The 23,839-nt window shown below is 29.1% G+C and overlaps 1 protein-coding gene across 1 annotated transcript in view; it reads right to left on the reverse strand.

The window, feature by feature from the left end:
* The window catches only part of LOC111641814 (integrator complex subunit 13-like), a 38,239-nt gene extending 17,566 nt beyond the window's left edge, over window positions 1-20,673 (reverse strand). Inside the window, exons 1-8 of the mRNA XM_023388085.1 lie at window positions 20,508-20,673; window positions 17,319-17,560; window positions 15,842-15,916; window positions 6,770-6,969; window positions 4,250-4,263; window positions 4,008-4,189; window positions 2,531-2,605; window positions 2,408-2,414 (exon numbers count right to left, since the gene is read on the reverse strand). Coding sequence (XP_023243853.1) covers window positions 2,408-2,414; window positions 2,531-2,605; window positions 4,008-4,189; window positions 4,250-4,263; window positions 6,770-6,969; window positions 15,842-15,916; window positions 17,319-17,540 — 775 coding nt within the window. The 5' untranslated portion in view covers window positions 17,541-17,560; window positions 20,508-20,673. The remainder of the gene's footprint in view (window positions 1-2,407; window positions 2,415-2,530; window positions 2,606-4,007; window positions 4,190-4,249; window positions 4,264-6,769; window positions 6,970-15,841; window positions 15,917-17,318; window positions 17,561-20,507) is intronic.
* Between the last annotated feature and the right edge of the window lie 3,166 nt (window positions 20,674-23,839).

Consider the following 23,839-nt stretch of genomic DNA (forward strand, 5'->3'; position numbering starts at 1 on the left):
GGGAATTTAATTAATTCGTTCTGGAGACCCCAAAAAATAAAAAATATATACTTTCTTACTACATCATTAAAATCAAAACCAAAAATAAAATTACAATTAAAAATAAAATCAAATTTAATTAATTAATTTAGATTAAACTGGAAGAAAAGAATTGGCTTGAAATAGGACTCGAACCTGCAACTCCTGCTTACTGTACGGATGCATTGCCAGTTACACTACCCAGACCTCGGGTCCAATCTCTTCTTCCAATACATATAAGCTTAAGATACACCCATTGTTGGTTATTACGGTGCTGACTGGGGTGCATTCAGCGTCCTCATCCAGGAACATCCACTCAAGGCACTCAGTCAGCCATCACAAACTTGGCAAGGCATACATATACAAATATAAACACCAAAAGAAACCTGATACTAAGCAAATATACACCCACAACTGCATAAATAATCAGGCTATAATTTGGATAAATTTAAAAATTAAATTTATTTTTAAATTTACGTTATTTGTGTGCACTGGTGAAAGAACATTTTACTTTTAATATATTTACAGATTTAACAATTGTATTTTTATCTATATATTANATTAATAGCATTGCAATTGTAGAAATCCCCAAGCCTCAACCTGCTTTGGAGGCCATTCTAAGACCGTTGTTCTGACATCCTCCCACTTCTTCAAAGGAACTTTAATAACAGATATCAGTATTAATCCTCTTTTTCAGAAGAAAACATATCTCGGCGAGTTTCTTGGTGTTCTTCATTCAAGAGTTCTTGGCATTCTGTCGTCAGATACATTTCAGGTTCCATTATGAACTCTTCGATGTTCTTTATTTCTCAGATGTGATTTTTGTTATTCCTTTATGTTTGAGTCTTCTTGATTATACAGTATTTTTCTTAAATAAGATTGAACTGTGGCCTACTGTAGACCTGTTCACGCCATACTGCCCAGCAACATCAGACATCTTTTGCCCACTCTCTACCTTTGCTATTATACTCTCATCTTTCGAAAGGAAAAACAGATGCAAAACTTAATGAGTGCCTACCCGACAGTCTCATGAATACATAAAAGAATTGTTTTGTCAGAAAAATAAAAGGCTGGAATTACAAGGGAGAGTTTCAAGTTCAGAGGAATACTATCCGATTGGTATATACCAGTTTGAGCGTCAATGTCGACATCTCTCACACTCTGAAAAGTTTCGAATTGTTGCCCGAAGACAAGGGAAGACCAATCAGTATTCATTATTTTACATCACTTCTTTTTGTGTTTTTTCTGTGGGGTGTTCATTATCCAATCATGTGTTTGTTGTCCGAACATAAAAATCTTTCGCGAAAGTGTTCGTTATCCGATCACCCACTGTATTATGTTAACTTTTATACATCACTATATTTCCTTTCAAGATATTAGATTATATAATTATTTTAATAAAANATATATAGACTACAGAAAAGCATTCGACAGTGTTCCACACAGTTGGCTGCTACCTTACAATTGAACAGAAACACATGGCTCACATTATAGAAGGTCACTATATTGAATACATGTCATATTGTTAGGAAATTCCTAAATGCAGACACACACACTGTCACAGGTTTTTAACTTTTGTTTTGTTTTGGTTACTTTCCTTGACTCTTACCCAACATAGTACACAGCCATTGGTGTCAACCGAGTATAACTCACAAAACATAATAATAATATAAAACACTTGCACTTACATTGCACTTCAAATTAAATTTTTATCCAGAAATAAAGAATGAGTGAATTTTGAATTTGAATTTTCATATTCTTGATATTAAATGAGTTTTGAAAGTCATTATAATAAATTTATTTTTTTCATTATCAAAAAAAGGCATAATAGATTTAACTAATACATTTAAAGATACTTTATATACCATTAATATAAACAGCAACAATTTATCTTTGAAACAGTAGATATAAACATAGACATAGATTTATTCCAATAGGAAAAGGAGTGCATGAAGTTAAATAGAGGCATTAAAAAATGTTATATATTTAAGAAAATAAATTCAGAAAATATATCAATATTTTCTTCCATAACTGTATTTATTGTTTTCAAGTAAAAACTCATAAAATTTNTTAAAAATTTTTAAAATAAAATAGCAAAACAAATGGCACCACTAAAATTTTAAATGTTGCCAGAAAAGTTAAACAACTCACTGCTGGATTTTTTAGAATATGTAGTGATGAATTTTGAGTTAGTAACATTAGAACTTAGAATGGTCTTTTAGTGTAAGGTTTGGGCCTTTTTCATGGAAAGTTTTTTTTTTATTTTGGTTTATCTAGATCAATTTTTTGAGCTGACAAGTGAAATGTCATTGTTGAGAAAAGTTATCAACAATACTCAAAAGAAAATATAAAACTGTATTTAGTTAGCCATTGCTTTAATTGAAATTACTGTGGACCTACACAGATAAAAAGTTTTTTTTTAAGTTAAGACCTTGAAAACTTTATTCATTTAATACTTAAATATATTTTGAGGAAAAGAAATACAATAGAAGTCTAAAACTAATATATTTACCAAATTCAGATTTTGCTCTGATTGCGACCATGTATTTAAAGTCCTTGTAGTGTTATCACTGATGATAAACTGAATCTAAAAATAAAAATGAAATTGTTTTGTAAAATATAATTTTTATATATAAAGTCATTCTCTAATTTACAGTATACTAGCAGATGAGCCCGGCATTGCCTGGGTAAAAATAACAACAACAAAGATTAAGATTATTAGATTATTTCATGAAGATAAAAATTACATCCCAATTCAATATTTCCAGCAAAGAAATTCAATCTTCTAATGTTTTCAGCCACTACTTTATCATTATTTCATACGTTTAACCCTTTTTATTATATTATATTATATTATATTATAGTATTTGATTTATATAACTACAAAGGTGATTTAAATTGTGTATAGTAGAGAAATAAATAATTTTAAAAATGTGTTAGAGGGATCACTTGGTGTGATAAACCCTTATGTAAGATAATCTTCATAGTTATATAAATCGAATACTATAATATAACAAACACTAAAACAAAAACCACACAAAGTTTGGTTATTTCAGCCTACCATTGTCATGTTTATCACAATACTACAATGATACAAAATGGTACAATTTCATTGGCCAAGTAGATACCAATTGAAAATATGACATGTTAAATTTTTTAAGATATCATATTTTCTCCTAATATTAACTCTAAGAAACTGTACCATTCACAGCCAAATATAAAATAGTAATTCTGCCAATGAATGAAATTTTGTGAAAAATGGACCAAATATTTATAATTCAGAAATGGACAGCACACCAATCGTTTAATAAGAGAAACTTCTTAACATATAGGCATTAAATTACAAATGAATATTTAATACTGACCAAATATTTAAACTTGACACCCTTGAAAACCACTTTAAAAATATTTTGTGCAGGCTGGTAACCTTATATTATGTAATTTTTCAATTCAAATGCCATCAAACGACTGGTCCAATAGAAAGAAGGGGCTATTGCTGAAGGGGATTGAAGTAATTTGATCAAAAGTAATCAATGACATCCTCCTGGAAAAAAGGATGGTCAATGACTACTACTTAATACTAATCTGCTATTAATATTTGAAAAGTAATCCATGTTGATAGGTTGTGATGGCCCTGCATGTGATCGAGTTGTTAACCTTAATATCTGAAAGACTTCATATGACTTATTTAAATAAAAAATCTTGTAAAACTGTGAAAATATTTGCTTTTATCTAATAAGTGTTTATAATTTTGCAACAGATTGTATAAACTATGTGGGAAGTATGTTCTCATGAATATTGCATTTATAGAAAGATTATTGGATTGCAATTTGAAAAAATTGTAGCCTATAAATTCCGACTGTCCTCCACCTGTCTTTCCTTCCTTGAGGAGTGTATAGCAAACAAGCAAATAAACATCCTCATTCATATATATATAAAATATAAACAAAGAGAAATAAAAACTGAAAATATAAAACTCCAATATTTACCAGTTTTCCTGTTGGATAAATATCCCATACTATTCTACAGTATTCAATTGCAGCTTCAACAGCACAGGTCCATAAAGATTTTGCTATTGGAGCAAGAGGTATTATACCTGGTTGCCTTGTCTTAGTAAAAATATCAAACTCAACGGTCTGTTTGCAGGAAGAATGAAATTGTGGACTATGATCTAGCACAAATATTGTTTTATGACTTGTTGGATAACTCATGATGTCAACTAACTGCTAACCTGTAAAGTATGAACTGTTTTGAATAAATATAATAAAATTTCATAAATCAAATATGAATGTATTTAAAGTCTAAAATTCTTAAGAAGACTTAATGTATAAATTTTAAATATTTTATAAATGTTTACAAAAGATTTAAAAATTTGCATATTACTATCATCACATGAAATCAATACAATTATGTAAATTTGCATAAGATATTCTTACTTAAAAAATTTTATTTCTAAATAAATATAACTTCATATTCTGATACAACAAATCATTCTTAACATTTAAGAAACACTTGACTCCATAATGTATTCCAGAATGTAATGTAATTCAAAAAATCTGCTCATCTAAATATATAAGTCAGTCAAAACAAGTAATTTTATATATTTAGATTACTTGTCTTGACTGACTGACTGATTGATTCATCATGCCCAGAGCAAACTGCTGAACCTAGAGATGAAATTTGGTACACAGTTAGAGTATGCCATGAGGATGCACACTAAGAATGGATTTTTGGAAATTCCCCGTGGGGGGAGAGGGAAAGCATTCAGGCTTAACCTGAAGAATGGCTTCTACTGTACTATTTTAGATGCAATTTTTTTTCAACTATGTTTAGTCTTCATTGAGTACTTAGGTGTATTAAATTGATAACATTTCAGACATTGTTATAAATATTTTTATATATTTTGATTTTTTAGCCAAATGCTCAAACCGTTTTAAATTTGAATTTGTTATGCCTATTGGTTCGATTATAGAACAAATGCAAACATTCCAGAAAATTGATCAAATTGAAAACAGTTCATTAGGTGTTATATAACAATTACTAGGGTTGTTGAAATACTGAATATAAATGGTGTTTGCTTGAAAAATCTGCACAAGCGAAGTTGCGGATAACAGCTAGTATTTTATAAAATTATAGCTTTAGTTCTGGATTAAACATTTTTTTACAGTTTTTAGATTTGTTTGACTTCATCTTCAGATCCAATTATTAGAATCTTATTTAAAAATCCTATGAAAAATGCTTAATCCAGAAATAAAGTTTGGACTTTATATATACTGTAAGTGAATTTTTTGAATAGTTCATTTCATGACAGTTGATTTTTTTCTTAACATTATTTGAAAATAATTTCTTAAAAATATCAGAATTTATTACGAACTTTGCATATATTTTAGCAGTTTTTTCTCAGTTTAAAACAAAATTATTTGTAATTTTGCTAAAATCTGATAATTGTTATAAACTGTAATAATAATAAATCTATCAAATCTGTCTATCAAATCTATTTATGGATGTTGTCATTTTAAACATATCAAGAGAATTTTTACAGTATAAATTGTATGTATAAATTGTTTAGTGCATGTCATTTATATGTAATAATAATTAATAGATTATAAAAAGTTAATTTAAAAAAATAATAATAATATTAGTAATATAAAAAAATTACAAAGTATAATAATGTATAAAAAAAATTCAAAGCCGCACATGCATGTCTTTGAATTTTTTTTATACTCATAGTTTGAATTGTTAGAATTAATCAGGCATTATATGCCTGGCAAGCTTGTACTGGAAATAGGGTCTGAATTTCTGGTTTTTTCAGTTTTATGGACACAGGCTAAATATATACTTAAAATATAAAATGAACAATGAAAAGTAAAGAAAAAAATTGTATTTTACACTGGAACTGGCATTGTGCAATGCATATTCCAAGGAAAAAACAAAGTAGCTATATGGCAAACTATAGTTGTAAATTCAAAATTATCTGGTTTTCTGGTAATTTCAGATTTTTGTAAGCTAGATATTTGATCCAGTATGAATTAAAAGCAATACACCATGCATACAAAATTTCCAGTAAATGCTATGTATTCAAATTAAATACATAATTCAAATACATAGTATTTGCTGGAATTTTGTATGCATGGTGTATTGCTTTTAATTTATGTATGTTCCAGCTATTAGTGACTTATGGTCCAGTATGATATTGTGTTTTGCTAAATAATAAAGTTAGAAAAACAATACAAATGTCATGAAATATATAATGTTTGGAAGCTGTCCTTTTGCATATAAAATATCAATAAATATTTGTTTTAATGATGTATCATCTAGAAGAAATTTTAAATATTAAATGGGAGTTATTAAATTAAATTAAACTAAAGCTCATTTGAACTGATGTGACTATTACAAAGTACAGCAAAAAACATTTATTATTGTGCATAATGCATCATACAGTCTACTTGCAATGAAGGCCTAATGTTGTTTTAGACTGCAAATGCAAGATACAATCAATTGTAAGATGCATTTCTAATTCAGACAAAGTAAAGATGGTTAAAAATGCATCTCAGAATCAATGAAATATGGCAACAAACTTAAAAATAAGTAGAACACTTGAATAAAAACTTCTCTAGTCTAGTGCATATAATATTAAAAATTTTTAAAATAAAATAGCAAAACAAATGGCACCACTAAAATTTTAAATGTTGCCAGAAAAGTTAAACAACTCACTGCTGGATTTNATTAATATATGTACAAACATTAATACCTTCTTAAATACGTAATGCATACTATTCTTCCTCGATTCATCACCTTTCCAGCATTTTCTGTGAGAGATGTTCTTTTTTCATGTTGAACTTCACTACACTGACAAAGAGATTCTATTGCCGCTCTCAAACCATGATGAATGTTACAATCTTTTTTCATTTGTGTATCTGGTGTACCAACATGTGCAAGAGAACTCATCAGCTGTAAAATTTATTTATATGTATAATTAGATAATTTAAATTATCTTATTTTTTAATTAATTTTTCTAATGTTATCTAATTTTGTAAACTAGATTAATTTTGAATGTTTGAGATATTGTTGTGAATTATTATTAATTAATACTCTATAACTTCATTTCAAACATTCTTGTAAAACTTAAGAATGTTTATTAGATATTTAAACACATTGGAAAACTTTCATAACAACCATTTAAATGTGTTAAAGTATACAAAATTTAAATTGTAATCACAAGTTCTGAAAATTTTCTTCATGCTGATATTACAAGTAAGGAATGAAGGTAAAAAGCATATTTTTTCCAGGTTTCCTTTGTTGAAAGTACTTAAATACTAAATTGTTTGGTGCAACTCCTGTTACTTTAGAAGATATAAAAGCATATTTAACAAATTTGAGACTAAAAAGCATATTTTGTTACTTTCTTAGGTTTTATGCATATTTTATATTTCACATGTTGATAGCATGATAGATTTCAATAACTAATTGCCAATGAATCATTTTTATTTTTAATTGTCTACTTGGACGTTACTCATTAATAGGACTTTATACTGTTATTTAAAAATTGACACAATAATGAGAGTTAGTTCAGAAAAAACAAATTTTCTTTATTATATTACCTGTAGTAGCAAGTAGATGATTAAAAATAAAATTAGAAGTAAGGACTGTAAGGCAATTATAATAAAGTCAATGAATCATCTTTATCATACCCATCACAGCCAAGTCTTATTAATATATCTAAATTAATTAAAATTTCAATGAATAATTTATGTATATAGAAGTATTAAGTTTACATCTATTATTAATTTTGAACTATTTCATCTCACTTTACACTGAAGTAACTAACCACATTTCTACTGCCTCAAGGCAAAAAAACTCTACCTTCAAAAAATTTTAAATCAAGTTGTATACTTGATATTGTACGTAATTAGTATCCTTTATTGATTATTCTGACTGCTTTTTGTCCTGTTGTCCTGGTCTGTATGTTTTGTCTTAGTACACTTTTCCCAAAGACAGACTTAACATACTGGATTAAATATAGAACAGAATGATCCTGAGGCACATAATTTATAGAGTAATTCTGTGTATTTATTTTACAATATTCATTTCAGACAAGACAAGTTCCTCTTCAGTCTTAATACATAGATCCTTTTGTTTAGAATTTGTAAGTATATGAATATACATTAATAATTTCATGGTAAAAACCTTACAACATACAATTACATGCAGATGCAACAAAACTCTACCAAACAAAAACATTTTAACCAGGATATAATCTTGAATGAAAATTTGTTCAATTCAATACAACCACCAGAAAAACTGATGAAGCCACAATGAATTCACAGTACCATTATACTCTAGTAGAATTTACTAACAATATCTCTTTTACAGGTCTCTCTTACACATCCTTTATTGATACTGCCCAATATCTAGAGTGAAAAACATTCTGTAATAATTACATAAAATATTTTTTATGCTAGGTAGTTTGTAGCATCAATGAAGAATAAAGAATACTAATTAGACATGATACCAAGTGTTCAACTTGATTTTAAATTATCTGGAAATAGAACCTTTTGTCTTGGAGTAGCAGATTTATTGACAAAACATAGATAAAAAATTTAAAGCTGCATTTTAGATCAATTGCACATTAGATCAATCACATACTTTTAATGCTTAAGTAAGTGAAATTAATACAAAATTATAATAAACTAGTAAATTAATCTTCTAATAACAAGACATAAATCAAAATATAATTCAACAACATTATGCAGGCCTTGCACATAAGTGAGAAATCTGTTATCTGAGCAGCAAAATGATTTAATTTTGGAAAAATCTATCTGTATACTTGGTATTGTACCAAAAAAGTGTAGACCAAAATTGTTAATAACAGATGTCTCACTTACATGCAAAACTTTCAAACAGTTGATGAATTGTATTTTAATAAACTAATTTCTTTGATAGTAAAAATTATATTATAAAATCAGAAGAATTATAATTGAAACATTTTGAATTTATGATTTGGTTATTTCTCAATAAACACTCAGATTCTTTGACTATATTGACACAACCACCTTATGTATCCGAGAAATACTATTTATTATCCTACAAACGTTTTCTACCTGCTCCACAGGTCATTATCAGGTATATTTGAAATTTATGGAAAGTTTCCTTGTATCTGTTCCAGTTCGAACGCTTATGTGCAACCAAAATTCAAATTTCTGTATCCATTCAATAATTCTTTAAAATATAAATATATAAAAAATAAATAGAAAATAATTAAATACANAAAAAAAAAAAAAAAAAAAAAAAAAATATAATATCCGTGGGATGGTTACATCCATCACCCTACCATCCAATTAGCTTTTTTAAATTTATATTTACCTTCATTGGAATTCCAGTAACTGTGGTAGAAGCTAAATTATAATGCTGTTGCACTAAATATCCTAATTTTGCTGCAAGATTGCGACCAGATTTCACAACATGAATCTCACTTGTTATTTGTGGTGTAAGCTAAAATGAATAAAAATCATATTTCAAAATTATTTATTCTGCAGTAAGTAGCTTAATTAGTAAGTAGATAAAATTTTACTTATGGAACCCTAATGGAGATACTTCCATAATCTTGTTAACATTGCAATTAGATGATAATGTGTTCAATTCTGGAGACAATCCATTGTTTTTTAGTAATAGTCAGTAGACTGTAATTTGAAAAGTGTAATGTGGTGTGTCTTATCTTGTAATGCACAGTTGCATTACTGGTTTGATAAATTTTAAATACTTTTTGTGTTTGATGGAGTCATGCAAAACTGTGCAAGAGATTTGTTGGAGATGCACATCCTTGGATGTTTTCCAGTTAATGTTTTCTTTGTTTCCTGACATTGATGTCAATGAGCAAATTTTTTTTTTTTTTTTTTTTTGCTATTGAACACAAGACTGTGTTATTATTAAAACACTTGGCATTTATCCACTTTATTCAGTTGATTTTGAGCAAATTTTGTCAGATGTGAAGTTGGGATTGCAGCCAATGGAAGTAATTTTTGAAAAGTATCAATGTTGGCAGAAAATAACTTTTCAGTGCCATAAATGCAACCTGTTTACTTCAGTGTTCAATGGCACTTTTAAAAGTAATTTTGAAAAAATTTGTCAGGGAACTATTCTGTTGTTTGTGTGACATATAATTTGCATTGAGTGCACATTGACTGTGGCATGTAGTGCTGTAATTGGGAAATAATCATAATGTGCTAAATTTCATATAGCACATTATGATTATTTCCATTTTTAATTTAGCATTAATGAAAATTGATGGTCCCAGCAATGCATTTCACAAAATGATATGTTCAGTTTGTATTTATATGCCTTTATCTACAAGAAACTTTAACTTTGAGAAAAGTTAAAACCTGGCAAACATTTTGAGGTGTTTGTTCAGCATACAGGGAAAGTGTACCAAGGAGCAAGGCACACTGCAATGTGGCAAGAGTCGGAAATCATTCCTACAGCTCTGAAATCTACAGCAAAGAAACATGTTCAATGCAAGGAAAATTTGGGCCAAGATATGCATTTTGAGCACAGAAGAAACAGCCAAAAAATTTGTTTGGAGTATGGAAGAACCAGAACAACCTTATACATCTAGTGGTGTTCTGAAGAGAAAGAAAAAATGCATTTAGGCATACATTTTCAGTGAGTAGAATTTAATACATTTTGATTGTTGTGATAGATAGCAGTGGCACTAGTTGTTATCCTGTAGACATCATGTTTACAAGCAAGGATGATGATTAGCATTATCATTGGGATTCCATATGTAAAAATTTACCAGTAAGGTAAATTTCCTCTTAATATTACACTATTAATTAAGTTAAGCTACTTAGCTTGTATCTTAATAGTATAATACTAATGGAAATATATATGGACAATTCTTATTCTTATCTAAGATGTTATATTTAATTTACATTAATTATTAACTGTAAAAAAATTTTTTAAATTACATATGATGGTATGCAATAATTAATTAAAACATACAACTTATAAGTTTTAATTATAATTTAAATTGAAATAAAAACTTTAAAATTTAAAGATGATACAATATTAAATGTTTCTTTTCACTTAACTCATTTTTACATACAAAAATATAATTTCAATAATGATATAAATAACTAAAAATAATGAAGACAATTCTATATTTTTTTCTAGAATACTTTCAAAAAATTCTCCTCTGTCAAATGTTTATACAAGGTGCGTTTCATAAGTAATGCGACCAATTTTTTTCATGACGCGAGGATATGCCGTATCTAGTTCTAACCTGCTGCACTAGATGGCGTGAAGTGTTGGCTTCAAAACTCACTCGGTCTCGTTTGCTTCCAAAGTGCCGGCATGCGAGGATGTTTGATCCCATGAACCCCGTTTTCAGTTAATGTAACATGGCACAATAAATCATTTTGTGGAGCAACATTACGCTATCAAATTTTGCATTAAACTTGGAAAGTCTGCCACCGAAACCTTTAAATTAATTCAGCAGGTCTTTGGTAGTGATTACTTGTCCAAATCACAAGTTTTCTGATGGTACAAGTCATTCAAAGATGGCTGAGAGGAGGTCAATGACGAACCACGCAGTGGACGTCCATCAACCTCCTGAATCAACGAAAATGTGATGCGTGTGCATGATTGTTTGAACACTGACTGATGGTTGAGCCTTCAATTGATAGCAGACACTCTAAACATGACAAAAACAACTGTTTATCGCATTGTGACTGAAGATTTAAACATGAAAAAGGAGTGTGCCAAACTGATCCCAAAAGTGTTAACTGACGAACAAAAGGACATGCGAGTGCTCCAGTGCCAAGATCTCTTGGAAATGTGTGAAAATTATTCTAATTTTTTAAACCCAGTTATCACCGTTGATGAGTCATGGATTTTTGAGTACAACCCTGAGACAAAAAGACAGAGTTCGGAGTGATACACCCCAGTGTTTCCCCGCCCCAAGAAGATATGCATGAGCAAGTCCAGGATCAAAACCATGCTCATTGTCTTCTTTGATGTCAGAGGCATTATCCACCATGAATTTGTACCTGCTGGGACCACTGTAAATGCAGCTTTCTACTTGGAAGTACTCAAAAGACTGAAAAGGAGGGTCATGCGCCGCCGAAGTGACATCAAGGACACGTGGAAACTTCATCATGACAATGTGCCAAGCCACAGTGTCTTCATTGTCAACAATTTCCTGGCCAGGACCCACACCTCATTAGTTCCACAGCCACCTTACAGTCCTGACCTGGCTCCCGCCGACTTTTTTTTGTTTCCTCGCTTAAAAAGGGCCATGAAAGGGAAACATTGGGACACAATTGAAAACATCAAGGCTTATGTTACATCAGCTCTAAAAGACATTCTGGAGAAGGCCTTCCAGGCCTGGAAACACCACCTTCACAAGTGTATCGATGCAGAAGGGTGCTATTTCGAGGATTTTTGACTAATTGTAACAATATGTTCAATAAATGATTTTTTATGAATTTGGTCGCATTACTTATGGAACGCACCTTGTATATTTTGTTGATCAAATAAAAAATTCTTACTTTGAAATTAATATTAAATTTCAAATAAAGATTTTTTTTTTNAAAAATCAAACATAAACAATAATTATTATGTTTTGAAAAGGTATGGAAACTAAATAGTTACTTTTAACATAAGAAAAATTTATAAGCTGAATGGTAAAGCCTACATAAAGTTAAGTTGTTTTCTGTTGTAATATCAAAAGAGAATAACAGTGCAAAATATAAAAAGAATCTGTTAACTATAATTTTAATTATCGAATATTTATTTATAATCCAAAAATCATCATCATCATCTATTTATTCTAATTCTAAAGTAGTAATTATGATAAATATCAGAAAATATAACATTGAAATAATAAACTGTACTCCTACTTTTGATATAAGAGCATTACTCTGAAAATAAGATTATTAAGGAATATTTATTTACCTTAATGGTACTACCAGAAACTCCATAAAACCTAAATAATGTTAAAGTACAGTACTGTATATAATGTAAACATAGATGATAACTGTTTGTTTATATAACTTCAGAAACAAAATTCTGCTATTCAGATATTATTTCTATGTACTGAGACATACTCAGTACATAGAACAGTACATAAACTATGTACTGAGACATATTCAGTGTAACTCCTCACTAATGTAGATTTAAGATTTAAATAGGCTATTTTGTTTAAGTGCTTATTTAAGATTCCAATTAACTGTTTTATGAACTTAATATTGAAAGTTTTAAAAAATAAATTGGGGAGAAGAATTCTAAATACACCTAAAATAAACTGTAAATTTGGACTTTATCAATAATAGGCCTATTCAAACTTTCATAATTACAAAAATGAAAATGAAAATCATTGAATGTATAAAAGATATCTGAAATATCTTAAAAAAAAAATTTAATTATTTATTCAGTTAAGTTACACGAAATAGTGCTATTTTCTCTCAATTTGTTATCAAATAAAAACTTCACAACACCGGCATGATACTTACTGTACATAATTTAACGTTGCCAACCAACATTAAATCATTCCTATATTATATATTTTAAGTTATAAAGTTTTAACAAATAGAAAAAAAATATTTATTTTTCACAACAAATAATTTTTATTTGCATTATAAAATTGTTCTTAAAAATTTAATATTTGGAAATTTACAATACTGTAATTTTATTGTCTATAATCGACTATTTTCATCGATTTGAATATGCGTAAAGTGTGAAGCAGATTAAAAATACCGATAAAATCTACCAACTTTTTTTTAATTAACTCTTTCCGCCCTGTGGGCACTAAAAGGGCCTCTTTTTGCAAGCCCATTATGGGTTCGGCCAGACCCACAATGGGGCTGCCGGGTGGTGAGGGACGGGGCCCGACATATCCGAACGGACCACCCCCCGAAAAATTCCTAGGGATTTTTCGACCCGTCCAGGATTCGATCCCGGGTCCCCCCAGAGCGGTTGGTTGCCATCTTGACCGCTTGGCCATCCTGTCGTTATCGTTAGTTGAGTGTTGTCACACTCGGTTATGAAATCATTTGAAAAGACATGCGTTTTCATTAATTGTCGTTATTAGAAATATTTGTTCGTGTTAAATACTGTAGTTAAGTTTGGCCGGATGGCCGAGCGGCCAAGGCGGCAGCATACTGCTTTTGGAGACCCGGGCTCGATTCCGAACGGGTCGAAAAATCCCCAGAAATTTTTCGGGGAGTGGTTCGTTCGGATATTTCGGGCCCCAGTCTCCCCATTGTAGGCCTGACTGAATCATAATGGGCTTGCTAAAAGATACCCTCTTAGTGCCCATAGATCGTAGGAAAGCGTTCAAGAAAAACTCAACCAATGATATTCACATAAACTTATTTTGATTAATAAACTTTAATTTAGAAATTTTTTGGTGTGAAACTACACGCTAAAAATTATTTTTTTTCTAATGACAATGACATTTTATAAAAGGTGATTACGAATCAATTGGATCTTTAAATAATTTTACAAGAAATCACGACATCGTTGTTGAGAACTTGCCTAGATAATAGCAGGAAGCTTATCGTATTGTGGTGCTCACATGTATATGAGTTGAGATTCCTTTCGGAAGTCTTCTTAATAAATATTTGGTTCTTTTTATTTATTTATTTATTTATTTTTAATTTTTTTTTTTGCAAAATTTAATTGNTTGGATCCATGTATTTAGTTATTTTCTATTTATTTTTTATATATTTATATTTTAAACAATTGTTGAATGGATACAGAAATTTGAATTTTGGTTGCACATAAGCATTCGAACTGAAACAGATTCAAGGAAACTTTCCATAAATTTCAAATATACCTGATAATGACCTGTGGAGCATGTAGAAAACGTTTGTAGGATAATAAATAGTATTTCTTGGATACATACAGTGGTTGTGTCAATATAGATTTGGTTATTTTTACTTTACTGGCTTTGTTATAAATGACAGAGGGAAAGTATGGCAATCAGTCAAAAAATGACTCCCAAGCTTTTTAAATTTTTGGACTCAGAGGACCTTGAAACATTGAGAAATGCAAAAAAATTTGGAAGTTTTTTCTGTATGTATAAGCATTTGTGTGTAGGGGGACATGATTTAGTTCCTCTTTGAAGCTTAATAACTCCTGTACTTTTTGTCAAAAATTTCTGAAATTTTACACGGAGATTTGTGTATTAAGGGGATTGATTCTATTAAATTTTGATGGTTAAAAGTCAAGGGGTGGGGGAGATAAAGGAGGTCATGTGTCATATTTCAAGTAGAGTTGGACTTAATGACAATTTTACTCGTTATTAGCATTTACAATTTTTTATAAAACCCATCCCTACCTTCAAAATTAAGCTTTTTGCCATTTTATAATAATTAAAAAATATTAAAAATTTTTAAAATAAAATAGCAAAACAAATGGCACCACTAAAATTTTAAATGTTGCCAGAAAAGTTAAACAACTCACTGCTGGATTTTTTAGAATATGTAGTGATGAATTTTGAGTTAGTAACATTAGAACTTAGAATGGTCTTTTAGTGTAAGGTTTGGGCCTTTTTCATGGAAAGTTTTTTTTTTATTTTGGTTTATCTAGATCAATTTTTTGAGCTGACAAGTGAAATGTCATTGTTGAGAAAAGTTATCAACAATACTCAAAAGAAAATATAAAACTGTATTTAGTTAGCCATTGCTTTAATTGAAATTACTGTGGACCTACACAGATAAAAAGTTTTTTTTTAAGTTAAGACCTTGAAAACTTTATTCATTTAATACTTAAATATATTTTGAGGAAAAGAAATACAATAGAAGTCTAAAACTAATATATTTACCAAATTCAGATTTTGCTCTGATTGCGACCATGTATTTAAAGTCCTTGTAGTGTTATCACTGATGATAAACTGAATCTAAAAATAAAAATGAAATTGTTTTGTAAAATATAATTTTTATATATAAAGTCATTCTCTAATTTACAGTATACTAGCAGATGAGCCCGGCATTGCCTGGGTAAAAATAACAACAACAAAGATTAAGATTATTAGATTATTTCATGAAGATAAAAATTACATCCCAATTCAATATTTCCAGCAAAGAAATTCAATCTTCTAATGTTTTCAGCCACTACTTTATCATTATTTCATACGTTTAACCCTTTTTATTATATTATATTATATTATATTATAGTATTTGATTTATATAACTACAAAGGTGATTTAAATTGTGTATAGTAGAGAAATAAATAATTTTAAAAATGTGTTAGAGGGATCACTTGGTGTGATAAACCCTTATGTAAGATAATCTTCATAGTTATATAAATCGAATACTATAATATAACAAACACTAAAACAAAAACCACACAAAGTTTGGTTATTTCAGCCTACCATTGTCATGTTTATCACAATACTACAATGATACAAAATGGTACAATTTCATTGGCCAAGTAGATACCAATTGAAAATATGACATGTTAAATTTTTTAAGATATCATATTTTCTCCTAATATTAACTCTAAGAAACTGTACCATTCACAGCCAAATATAAAATAGTAATTCTGCCAATGAATGAAATTTTGTGAAAAATGGACCAAATATTTATAATTCAGAAATGGACAGCACACCAATCGTTTAATAAGAGAAACTTCTTAACATATAGGCATTAAATTACAAATGAATATTTAATACTGACCAAATATTTAAACTTGACACCCTTGAAAACCACTTTAAAAATATTTTGTGCAGGCTGGTAACCTTATATTATGTAATTTTTCAATTCAAATGCCATCAAACGACTGGTCCAATAGAAAGAAGGGGCTATTGCTGAAGGGGATTGAAGTAATTTGATCAAAAGTAATCAATGACATCCTCCTGGAAAAAAGGATGGTCAATGACTACTACTTAATACTAATCTGCTATTAATATTTGAAAAGTAATCCATGTTGATAGGTTGTGATGGCCCTGCATGTGATCGAGTTGTTAACCTTAATATCTGAAAGACTTCATATGACTTATTTAAATAAAAAATCTTGTAAAACTGTGAAAATATTTGCTTTTATCTAATAAGTGTTTATAATTTTGCAACAGATTGTATAAACTATGTGGGAAGTATGTTCTCATGAATATTGCATTTATAGAAAGATTATTGGATTGCAATTTGAAAAAATTGTAGCCTATAAATTCCGACTGTCCTCCACCTGTCTTTCCTTCCTTGAGGAGTGTATAGCAAACAAGCAAATAAACATCCTCATTCATATATATATAAAATATAAACAAAGAGAAATAAAAACTGAAAATATAAAACTCCAATATTTACCAGTTTTCCTGTTGGATAAATATCCCATACTATTCTACAGTATTCAATTGCAGCTTCAACAGCACAGGTCCATAAAGATTTTGCTATTGGAGCAAGAGGTATTATACCTGGTTGCCTTGTCTTAGTAAAAATATCAAACTCAACGGTCTGTTTGCAGGAAGAATGAAATTGTGGACTATGATCTAGCACAAATATTGTTTTATGACTTGTTGGATAACTCATGATGTCAACTAACTGCTAACCTGTAAAGTATGAACTGTTTTGAATAAATATAATAAAATTTCATAAATCAAATATGAATGTATTTAAAGTCTAAAATTCTTAAGAAGACTTAATGTATAAATTTTAAATATTTTATAAATGTTTACAAAAGATTTAAAAATTTGCATATTACTATCATCACATGAAATCAATACAATTATGTAAATTTGCATAAGATATTCTTACTTAAAAAATTTTATTTCTAAATAAATATAACTTCATATTCTGATACAACAAATCATTCTTAACATTTAAGAAACACTTGACTCCATAATGTATTCCAGAATGTAATGTAATTCAAAAAATCTGCTCATCTAAATATATAAGTCAGTCAAAACAAGTAATTTTATATATTTAGATTACTTGTCTTGACTGACTGACTGATTGATTCATCATGCCCAGAGCAAACTGCTGAACCTAGAGATGAAATTTGGTACACAGTTAGAGTATGCCATGAGGATGCACACTAAGAATGGATTTTTGGAAATTCCCCGTGGGGGGAGAGGGAAAGCATTCAGGCTTAACCTGAAGAATGGCTTCTACTGTACTATTTTAGATGCAATTTTTTTTCAACTATGTTTAGTCTTCATTGAGTACTTAGGTGTATTAAATTGATAACATTTCAGACATTGTTATAAATATTTTTATATATTTTGATTTTTTAGCCAAATGCTCAAACCGTTTTAAATTTGAATTTGTTATGCCTATTGGTTCGATTATAGAACAAATGCAAACATTCCAGAAAATTGATCAAATTGAAAACAGTTCATTAGGTGTTATATAACAATTACTAGGGTTGTTGAAATACTGAATATAAATGGTGTTTGCTTGAAAAATCTGCACAAGCGAAGTTGCGGATAACAGCTAGTATTTTATAAAATTATAGCTTTAGTTCTGGATTAAACATTTTTTTACAGTTTTTAGATTTGTTTGACTTCATCTTCAGATCCAATTATTAGAATCTTATTTAAAAATCCTATGAAAAATGCTTAATCCAGAAATAAAGTTTGGACTTTATATATACTGTAAGTGAATTTTTTGAATAGTTCATTTCATGACAGTTGATTTTTTTCTTAACATTATTTGAAAATAATTTCTTAAAAATATCAGAATTTATTACGAACTTTGCATATATTTTAGCAGTTTTTTCTCAGTTTAAAACAAAATTATTTGTAATTTTGCTAAAATCTGATAATTGTTATAAACTGTAATAATAATAAATCTATCAAATCTGTCTATCAAATCTATTTATGGATGTTGTCATTTTAAACATATCAAGAGAATTTTTACAGTATAAATTGTATGTATAAATTGTTTAGTGCATGTCATTTATATGTAATAATAATTAATAGATTATAAAAAGTTAATTTAAAAAAATAATAATAATATTAGTAATATAAAAAAATTACAAAGTATAATAATGTATAAAAAAAATTCAAAGCCGCACATGCATGTCTTTGAATTTTTTTTATACTCATAGTTTGAATTGTTAGAATTAATCAGGCATTATATGCCTGGCAAGCTTGTACTGGAAATAGGGTCTGAATTTCTGGTTTTTTCAGTTTTATGGACACAGGCTAAATATATACTTAAAATATAAAATGAACAATGAAAAGTAAAGAAAAAAATTGTATTTTACACTGGAACTGGGATTGTGCAATGCATATTCCAAGGAAAAAACAAAGTAGCTATATGGCAAACTATAGTTGTAAATTCAAAATTATCTGGTTTTCTGGTAATTTCAGATTTTTGTAAGCTAGATATTTGATCCAGTATGAATTAAAAGCAATACACCATGCATACAAAATTTCCAGTAAATGCTATGTATTCAAATTAAATACATAATTCAAATACATAGTATTTGCTGGAATTTTGTATGCATGGTGTATTGCTTTTAATTTATGTATGTTCCAGCTATTAGTGACTTATGGTCCAGTATGATATTGTGTTTTGCTAAATAATAAAGTTAGAAAAACAATACAAATGTCATGAAATATATAATGTTTGGAAGCTGTCCTTTTGCATATAAAATATCAATAAATATTTGTTTTAATGATGTATCATCTAGAAGAAATTTTAAATATTAAATGGGAGTTATTAAATTAAATTAAACTAAAGCTCATTTGAACTGATGTGACTATTACAAAGTACAGCAAAAAACATTTATTATTGTGCATAATGCATCATACAGTCTACTTGCAATGAAGGCCTAATGTTGTTTTAGACTGCAAATGCAAGATACAATCAATTGTAAGATGCATTTCTAATTCAGACAAAGTAAAGATGGTTAAAAATGCATCTCAGAATCAATGAAATATGGCAACAAACTTAAAAATAAGTAGAACACTTGAATAAAAACTTCTCTAGTCTAGTGCATATAATATTAAAAATTTCTTTTTTTACAAAATAAAAAATTATTTTATTGGAATCAAGTTAACAATTAATATTTCAAATGTTTTAACAGAAACTAAAACAAAACCTTTTCAAGCAATTTCAGGCTAGTCATAAAAAAAAAAAAATATATATATATATATATTTATCACAAAATATAATAGTAAATTAACAAAAATCAAACATAAACAATAATTATTATGTTTTGAAAAGGTATGGAAACTAAATAGTTACTTTTAACATAAGAAAAATTTATAAGCTGAATGGTAAAGCCTACATAAAGTTAAGTTGTTTTCTGTTGTAATATCAAAAGAGAATAACAGTGCAAAATATAAAAAGAATCTGTTAACTATAATTTTAATTATCGAATATTTATTTATAATCCAAAAATCATCATCATCATCTATTTATTCTAATTCTAAAGTAGTAATTATGATAAATATCAGAAAATATAACATTGAAATAATAAACTGTACTCCTACTTTTGATATAAGAGCATTACTCTGAAAATAAGATTATTAAGGAATATTTATTTACCTTAATGGTACTACCAGAAACTCCATAAAACCTAAATAATGTTAAAGTACAGTACTGTATATAATGTAAACATAGATGATAACTGTTTGTTTATATAACTTCAGAAACAAAATTCTGCTATTCAGATATTATTTCTATGTACTGAGACATACTCAGTACATAGAACAGTACATAAACTATGCACTGAGACATATTCAGTGTAACTCCTCACTAATGTAGATTTAAGATTTAAATAGGCTATTTTGTTTAAGTGCTTATTTAAGATTCCAATTAACTGTTTTATGAACTTAATATTGAAAGTTTTAAAAAATAAATTGGGGAGAAGAATTCTAAATACACCTAAAATAAACTGTAAATTTGGACTTTATCAATAATAGGCCTATTCAAACTTTCATAATTACAAAAATGAAAATGAAAATCATTGAATGTATAAAAGATATCTGAAATATCTTAAAAAAAAAATTTAATTATTTATTCAGTTAAGTTACACGAAATAGTGCTATTTTCTCTCAATTTGTTATCAAATAAAAACTTCACAACACCGGCATGATACTTACTGTACATAATTTAACGTTGCCAACCAACATTAAATCATTCCTATATTATATATTTTAAGTTATAAAGTTTTAACAAATAGAAAAAAAATATTTATTTTTCACAACAAATAATTTTTATTTGCATTATAAAATTGTTCTTAAAAATTTAATATTTGGAAATTTACAATACTGTAATTTTATTGTCTATAATCGACTATTTTCATCGATTTGAATATGCGTAAAGTGTGAAGCAGATTAAAAATACCGATAAAATCTACCAACTTTTTTTTAATTAACTCTTTCCGCCCTGTGGGCACTAAAAGGGCCTCTTTTTGCAAGCCCATTATGGGTTCGGCCAGACCCACAATGGGGCTGCCGGGTGGTGAGGGACGGGGCCCGACATATCCGAACGGACCACCCCCCGAAAAATTCCTAGGGATTTTTCGACCCGTCCAGGATTCGATCCCGGGTCCCCCCAGAGCGGTTGGTTGCCATCTTGACCGCTTGGCCATCCTGTCGTTATCGTTAGTTGAGTGTTGTCACACTCGGTTATGAAATCATTTGAAAAGACATGCGTTTTCATTAATTGTCGTTATTAGAAATATTTGTTCGTGTTAAATACTGTAGTTAAGTTTGGCCGGATGGCCGAGCGGCCAAGGCGGCAGCATACTGCTTTTGGAGACCCGGGCTCGATTCCGAACGGGTCGAAAAATCCCCAGAAATTTTTCGGGGAGTGGTTCGTTCGGATATTTCGGGCCCCAGTCTCCCCATTGTAGGCCTGACTGAATCATAATGGGCTTGCTAAAAGATACCCTCTTAGTGCCCATAGATCGTAGGAAAGCGTTCAAGAAAAACTCAACCAATGATATTCACATAAACTTATTTTGATTAATAAACTTTAATTTAGAAATTTTTTGGTGTGAAACTACACGCTAAAAATTATTTTTTTTCTAATGACAATGACATTTTATAAAAGGTGATTACGAATCAATTGGATCTTTAAATAATTTTACAAGAAATCACGACATCGTTGTTGAGAACTTGCCTAGATAATAGCAGGAAGCTTATCGTATTGTGGTGCTCACATGTATATGAGTTGAGATTCCTTTCGGAAGTCTTCTTAATAAATATTTGGTTCTTTTTATTTATTTATTTATTTATTTTTAATTTTTTTTTTTGCAAAATTTAATTGGTTGGCAGATTACCGTTTGATATTAGGCTGTGAATAATACAGTTTCTTAAAGTCAACATTAGGAAAAGATACGACATAATTTTTTTTAGTTTTCATATTTTCAATTGATGTCTACTTGGCCAATGAAATTGTGCCATTTCGTACATCCGAGTATCGCGATAAACGTGGCAATGGTAGGCTAAATTAATTAAAATCTTTATATGGTTTTCGTTTTAATGTTTGTTATTATAGTATTTGATTTATACAAAGGTTATCTTACGTAATACCCCGTTCTTTCCTTTCGATAGAGGAGTGTGTTGCTATTCGTTTTTACTCCGAAAGGAAGAAGAGACAGAAGATGGATCGCAAGGCGACGAAAGAGTCGGCCTTATAGAAGACGGTCAGAAGAGACCCAGTCTTTAATGGGAGCTGGCCCATATTTAGGCATCATCTGCAAGGAGAAAACCCGGAAAAACTCCAAGCTGCCAGCTTGTCCAATCGAGCATGAACCCACAACCGAACTCCAGTGTTTAGGGTCTGGTCACCGCCGCTATGAGCGGAGACTCGGCCACCGGTGGGCACCTTTAAAATACCCCCCACACACTAACATTCATACATACAGAAAAAACCCCGAATTTTTTGCATTTCTCGACGTTTCAAAGTCCCATGAGTCCAGAAATGTAAAAATCAAATATGGGGGTGATTTTTTGACCGATTGCCATACTTTCTGTTATATATAACAGCCGGGTAAGTAAATAAAATAAATAAATAAATGAAATAAAAAGTAACTGAAATAAATCGGCTGAATGCCCTTATCTGTAATGAATCACATTCTATCAAATTTTCGAATTTGGAGTATGAAATTTTAATATCCACATTAACCTATTGCTGATATGACTAGTTTCAAAATAGACATATCCGGTTTTTATTTATACTTTTCTTATGTAGAGGAAAAGAGAAAATCGACCGGATAAATATGAAATAAAAATAAGTTTTGCCGTAGTTGGATCATTCAATGTTAGTTGTGATTTCGTCTGAGTTTTTGTCTTATTTCATCGTAAATCGACGATATGATTTTGGTTATGGTGTTTAATATTAAATAATTTTAACAGAGTCGTATGAACTTTGAAGAAATAACGAAGAATGAAAGAGGGAGAAAGAAAAATACTTGTAAATATAATAATAATAATTATAATTAAGATTAATAAATGAAATAATAACGAAATGTTGAGATATAATATTTAAAATTTTAACTGCAAAAAGAAACTAATATGTTATTCTAATATTTGATTTTAATATATTTCATTTTTAATTAACTTCTGCGGGCGCTAACGGAGCTTTTTAATTATGACTTTCATGCGTTGTCAACCTTGAGGAATTTTCCTCAAATTTGAAGAAAATGTGTTAAGAGGAAACATTAAGGATTCGAAGAAAAAGATAGAAAAAGGAATTTTACTATGTTTTATTTAATCCATATTTGAAATACTAAACTTTCCAAAATCGCACATCATGTTCCATTTGCATTAATACAAATCAAACACGCTGTCGCGTATGACACAGAATCTCATATGTATCATAGATTTTGAGACGTTTTGAGTTACCCACTATGGTATTACAACGGTCCT

Source organism: Centruroides sculpturatus, unplaced genomic scaffold (genome assembly GCF_000671375.1).
Source record: "Centruroides sculpturatus isolate CEXI.00-Female unplaced genomic scaffold, Cexi_2.0 scaffold59, whole genome shotgun sequence".
Lineage (NCBI taxonomy): Eukaryota > Metazoa > Arthropoda > Arachnida > Scorpiones > Buthidae > Centruroides > Centruroides sculpturatus.